This window comes from Poecilia latipinna, unplaced genomic scaffold (genome assembly GCF_001443285.1).
Source record: "Poecilia latipinna isolate Pla-1442-1.1 unplaced genomic scaffold, P_latipinna-1.0 Scaffold1125, whole genome shotgun sequence".
Taxonomy (NCBI): Eukaryota; Metazoa; Chordata; class Actinopteri; order Cyprinodontiformes; family Poeciliidae; genus Poecilia; species Poecilia latipinna.
In genome coordinates this window covers 748-6,600 of record NW_015113741.1, presented here as the reverse complement: position 1 = coordinate 6,600, position 5,853 = coordinate 748, and the positions used below count along the sequence as shown (strand labels likewise).

The 5,853-nt window shown below is 39.9% G+C and overlaps 1 protein-coding gene across 1 annotated transcript; it reads right to left on the bottom strand.

Moving 5' to 3' along the window:
* Positions 1-229: 229 nt before the first annotated feature.
* LOC106959854 (tubby protein homolog) lies at positions 230-5,601 on the bottom strand. Its single transcript, XM_015052676.1, has 12 exons — positions 5,489-5,601; positions 4,542-4,701; positions 3,803-4,033; positions 3,565-3,678; positions 3,299-3,445; positions 3,046-3,212; positions 2,801-2,962; positions 2,572-2,684; positions 1,341-1,455; positions 1,153-1,251; positions 874-1,045; positions 230-784 (listed from the first exon to the last, which is right to left on the bottom strand). Exons 1-12 carry the CDS (start codon positions 5,528-5,530, stop codon positions 651-653), a joined length of 1,656 nt encoding a protein of 551 aa, XP_014908162.1. The 5' UTR covers positions 5,531-5,601; the 3' UTR covers positions 230-650.
* Between the last annotated feature and the right edge of the window lie 252 nt (positions 5,602-5,853).

Sequence of the window (5,853 nt, the reverse complement as noted above, 5' to 3'; positions counted from 1 at the left end):
AATTTAGCTTGATTTTATACAGAAAGTTTTGGCCACCACCTGGAGATTCATGACCTATAAAAGATCCAAATCATTTGGACTAAAACTGAAATATTGAAGACGACATTTTGCGCCTGTCCCTCAAAACAATAAAAGATGTGACGTGCCACATCCTGAGGGGATTGCATGTGTAAAGGATGATTTTTAGGTAGACCTTCCCTGCCTGAGGAAAAAAAAAACAGTGCACATGTAAAGATCACGAACTTTATTATAAAATGAAACAGTCAGTGGTTATGGCAAACAAATGTGTGTTATATTACTGCTTTTAAAAAAATAAATGGTAAATCTTAATACTCAATCTTTTCTTTTAATACTTCAGATTTCTCATTAAATAGCACAATAGTTTAATTGCACGAATCACATACACATTTTGAAAGTATGAAAGGAAAGCTATGTAATATTGCCTTGTATTTCAATTAAAATAAAAATAAAAAAAGAAAATCATAGGACCTATAAAACAACTCTTCTGTCACATTTGTGGTACGTTTCAAGTTGTGTGCGTAGCAGATATAATCAAACATGGTCCCGCGTTAAATAATGGGTGTAGCTTCAGTTTTAACTAGCACATTTTTTGTGATGTTTACACATCTTGTTAAGCACTTTGGGTGTGGTCATTCACATGCCAGTTTGCCATCAAAGGATGACAGAGTGATGGCAAAGGCTTGAAGGGCACACATAGGAAAACTATAATCCATGGAGAAAACGTCCTCTGCCACACGACCAAATTGCATCACAATGTAATCCTCTGGAAGAGACATAAAAACGGCGTTTGAAGAGCTCAGGCGAAACACATCAACGGGTTTGTCAGTCGTGAGAGAAATGTGGTTATTTTACCGTTGTCTGGGTGGATGATCTGGAAGTTTTTCACGGAGGCTTGCGTTACACGTCCGTGGAAGTTCAGCACGTACGACTGAGTCTGCTCATTCCAGGTTGGGGATTTGTTCACCAAAGTGACCAGCTTGTCCGTATTTCCATTCGAGTGGCGCACCAGCAGAGTCTCGAGCTCCTGAAATAAACGTGACTGTCACCTCGGCTGAAATATTTGACTCTTAACCAACTTCATGACCGATTCTGAACATCATTTGTCTTTTTTCTTTTAAAACAAAGACTTACATTTTTGGGGCAAATGGACACTCTTTCATCATTCTCCAGCATGCCAGGGATGATCACTGTCATTTTCCTCGGACCCTTGAAACCCAGAACGTTTGTCTCCTGGAAAAGAATAATTTGTGTGTCTTCTAGGTTTTACCGCTTGTTATGTTGTGCGAGGCAGTGTGTGTGTATGCATGTTTGGGACTCACATAGCATATGGCTGCCAGTTCTTGCCGCACTGACTCACTCTCTTTAATGAAAGGTTTTTTCTCTGGGTTTTCACCTCCATCATAGACCGTAAACTTTGTTCCCAGAACATTGGACCTGAAGCAAATGAGAGTTAAACTCTTAAAAGCAATACCACAACATGTGTGCAAAAGAACACTGAGGTTTCAAATTTAAAAGATCGACATTGTAAAAATGTGTCGCCATTGGGTTTGAGGACTATGCAGCACTAGATTTGGGATTTTGGACATTTGTGTCATGTTTTGTTTGTTTGTAGTAACGTAACCAAATGGATCTAACAATAAATAGGTTGCACATTGCATGTCTTTAAAATTGTAGAATATCAATAACTTTTGTGGTATCGTGACATTGCCATTTGTTCTTTTGTTTAAAGAACAAATCAAATACATTTTCGGTCATTTAAGAACGGATGAAAGAAGAACCATGACTCTGGGGGAAAACAACAACAACAAAAAAAGACCAAGAGGAAAAAGTAAAGTCATGGAAGTCCTGTTTAACTCAATTTATTTGTCTACCAATGTCATTTTGAGGCAATTCTCAAGGCACATGACCGGTTCACAAGCAGCTACTTCATCATGAAGACTGAAGAGGAATAACCTCTCACCCCGTTAAATAGCAGGAATTAAATACAGCTAAACACAGACACACCAACCCAAGTGTTGCTTTTATACAACAAAGACGTGAAAAGAGATAATTGCAGCAATTGTTTAGTTTCAGTTTCATCGAGGAAATAGACATAGCGACACAATAAAGCACCGAAGCAGGAGTACTTTCTACGGTAAACACTACACACGGTAAAAGCCATCATTGGTTTTCAATTGCTTTGTTGAGGAAACAAACAACTAAAGACAGATGCACTAAGTAAGTTTAATATGAAATCCTTCACCTTCTGTAAACGTCAGGGTTTCACAAGGTATTTTGTAAGTGTCCAGAATACTTGAGGTACACCGCTCAAAACTGTGGAATCTGTGGTATGTGCTTTGCACACTTAGATTATGCAAACCTGGTGCAGACAAAGTAATTTATACCTTACGAGAGGGCGTGCTTTCTTTTTATTATCGTGCAATGTCTCAAAGTTGCTTGTCGGTACTAAAAGTTGTAATCATGCAAAGCTGAGGTGATAAAACAGCTCCAACTTCCAATATGATTTGAGGAAAACCTTTCTTACAGTAAGCAGAAAACGTTAGACTGTACCTTAGTTTTCCGATGTAGCAGTTTGCATCTCTGGTTAGATTTGTCGGGTCGATGGAGATGAGATAGTTGGACGTTTTGCACTTTTTTCGTTTCCTGCCCGCCATCAGAAACACCTTTAAGGTGAAACAGTAGAGCAATAGATTACAGTCTGTTTCTAAAGTTAAATGCAATTCATTTAACTTGTTTTTGCATTTTTTGAGAAAGATTTTCCACAAGGAAAAATGTTCACCCTCTTGCCGTCCTCTTTCTCCATGTGGAGGTAGTAAGTTGGGTAGATGCCCTTCTCCATGCCTCTCCTGTCCCTGGTGACCCTACACTGGATGGTCACGTCTCTTGGAGCGGGACGGAGGGCAAAATTCTCAAGGTCCTCCACGGACATCGGAGAAGTCACCTGAAATGGGATGCAATTTAATTCCACAGATAATGTTTTTTTTTTTTCAATATTCACTTTAAAAAATACTTTTAAAGCCTGACCCTTTCGTTATGTTCACTGCCTGAGGATGACGTCTCCCTACAGTTGGAGTTGTACGACGCCAGAGTGGAAGGAGTTTTCTCTGCTTTCTTTGACTTTTTCTCCTTCTTCCGCTCAGATTCTTCTTGGATTTCCTCATCTTTGCTCTCGTCGCTTATTTGACACCTGGCTGCGAATTATAATGTGAAAAACTTGTCTTCATTAGCTCAACAGAGCTGCAGATTGCACAGCAAATTAGATCACATAATCACTCACACGTATCCAGAGTTTTCTTCTTCATGGGCGAAGGAGTCTCGGGCTCCTGAGGATCGTCTTTGTCGCTCTCGTTGCGTTTATCCTTTAGAGCATCATCCTTCACCTCTGGTTTGGTCTCAGGGGTTGAATCCTCCTTCAAATGCTTCTCTGCAAAAGAAATGTTTGCTTACGTCTTAAAGAAACCCAGCAGGATGACACAAAAGCTTGACTTAAAGCGTTACGGTCACAGAACGGATAGCATGAACGCGCTCGTTTCTCAACATTACTTTTACGTTCTTGTTTGCTCTTCTGCGTGTCGACAGATTCCTTCACTTTGTCTTTTTTCTTTGCCTTTTTCTCTTTCTTCTCCTTTTCTAGTTCCTCTTCTGTCTCTTCCACTCCTAAAGAACCAGAAAGCTTCTGGTAAATGATTAAATGTGGCAAACGTCTCTATGATTTTCATAAAAATGCATAAAATCTCAACTTTGTACAGTCTCAGTTAAAAAAAAAAAAACAAAGTCTTACGTTTGGTTTTGTCTTTTTTCACATCTTTCTTTTTGGTCTTTTTTACCTCCTCGGGGGCTACGTTCTCTTCTTTACCATTTACCTCAGGCTCTCGGTCAACCTCTAAGTCCATCGTTTTGGGAGTGACGGGCTTCTCTGGAGGCGTTTCGTCCGGTTCTGAACTCACGTTCACGTCACCCTCGCCCAGTGTGATCTCGTCCAAGGGGTTGTCATGGGCATGCTCCACTTGATCTCCAGGAAACAAACATCAACAGAACACACTGTAAATGCAATGATCATACTGGCTCAAATATATGCATGCACCCTCTACTAATATTTGGATTAATGCTCTTTAGTAAGTTTCAGAGAAACTGTTATATATATATATATAAGCATCAAAAGCCACTGGCTTAATTCTGCCTGGAATTATGATCAGTCTTTTTGGTAGCTGGTAAATGACAAAGCTCGTCTAAATTAGTTAATTTCCTGGCATGGAGAGGACTTTTACGGATTGCAAGGGCTGAGGTGATTATCATTCCACAAACTTAATGTCAGGTTACTTTATTCATAACAAGATCAGCATAAAAGCGCATAACCTATATGCTCTCAGCAGCAGGCAGCCACCAGATGTGACAAGACCCACAATAAATTTGAGCTTTCACGTTATTTTCTTGGTTTTAAAATTCATTAATTACACCCCTGGAAACGATGACGAGTGGATCGTTGTTCGCAAACAACAGGACCCTGTTCAAATACTGACCACTCAGAGACGTGCTGCTCAGGGACTGAGAGATCAGCAGAGGCGTCTCTTCTGAGCTGACCGTCTTGTGCTTTCGATTCTTTTGGCGAGCGTCTCTATTGGCCACCACCATCTGAGCGTCTGCTCTCTTCTTCTGCTGCTTCTTCATCAAAAGAGCTCGCTAGGGTGGGAGATCAAAAATGCCGAACAAGTGATTGAAATAATTGGACAAATTTTCTTTGCCTTTGAATGACAAAATAAAAGAAAGAAAGAAAGAAAGAAGAAGAAAATGATGCATTACATCATCGCATTTACACTTTAACGTCAACCAACATTGACGTTAAAGTGCAGAAGTGCACAAATTATTTTTAATAATTTACTACAATGTGGATACCACAATGTTGAACCAGTCAGAGGTTTACAAAGACGCATATCATGTGCATTCATTTCATTGGTGTGTATAATCAGGGGGAATATCAATATATAAGTTTACCTATAATTATTGTTCTCAACACCCATAATAGTCATTATAGTCGTTTAATGCTGATGCAGCATTAAACGACAAAACTGAATTTTACATTTATTTTGTTCTTCAAAGACACCGTCGTGCTTTGGAGAACAAGTAAACCTTGATCAGATGCCTAACCAGCAGGTGGCTCGTACACCCATGACCCAATGACACTCTAGTCTCGAGAGATCAATTCTTAATTAATTGTAAAGTTATATGTTGCAACAAAACACAATTTAATGATCCCACAGGAATATTAAGTTCAAATGACAAGCGCAAAGTCTTTCCATGCAGAGAAAATACAAAGATAACGTCAAAAAAAAAAAAAAACACATGATCAGAGCTTCTCAATTTCTCTAAATCTAGAACGAGATCACTCTAGAAAAACAAAGGAGTTATGTTAGTGCAGCCAATCACAGATTCGTCCTGTTTACTGCACAAATAATCAGCCTGTGTTTACCTGGTTGTCCAGCTTCTGCTGCCTTATGTCCTGGTCCTCCATAGCAAAGCAAAGAGTGGCACCTAACCACAGAGCATGAAAAGGAGTAGACGGCAACAAAAAGATGAAATGCACCGTCAACTCTTAGTGAATTAGTTGACTTTGTCTCCGAGATAAATAGTTTGTTGCAATTAAGCGTGGAGGCTGGCGTTTGTGCCACCCAGCTCCATCTGGCCGTCTGTCCACCTGCACGCAGCAGAAGGCAAAGTGGATTAAAGGGGGATAATGTTCTTAGAGCACAGTGCACAGCTTCTACTCGAACACGAACAAGCTTCACATGGCTGTTTTTAGGAAGATTTTATGGCCTGTTGGTCCTGGTGAAACCC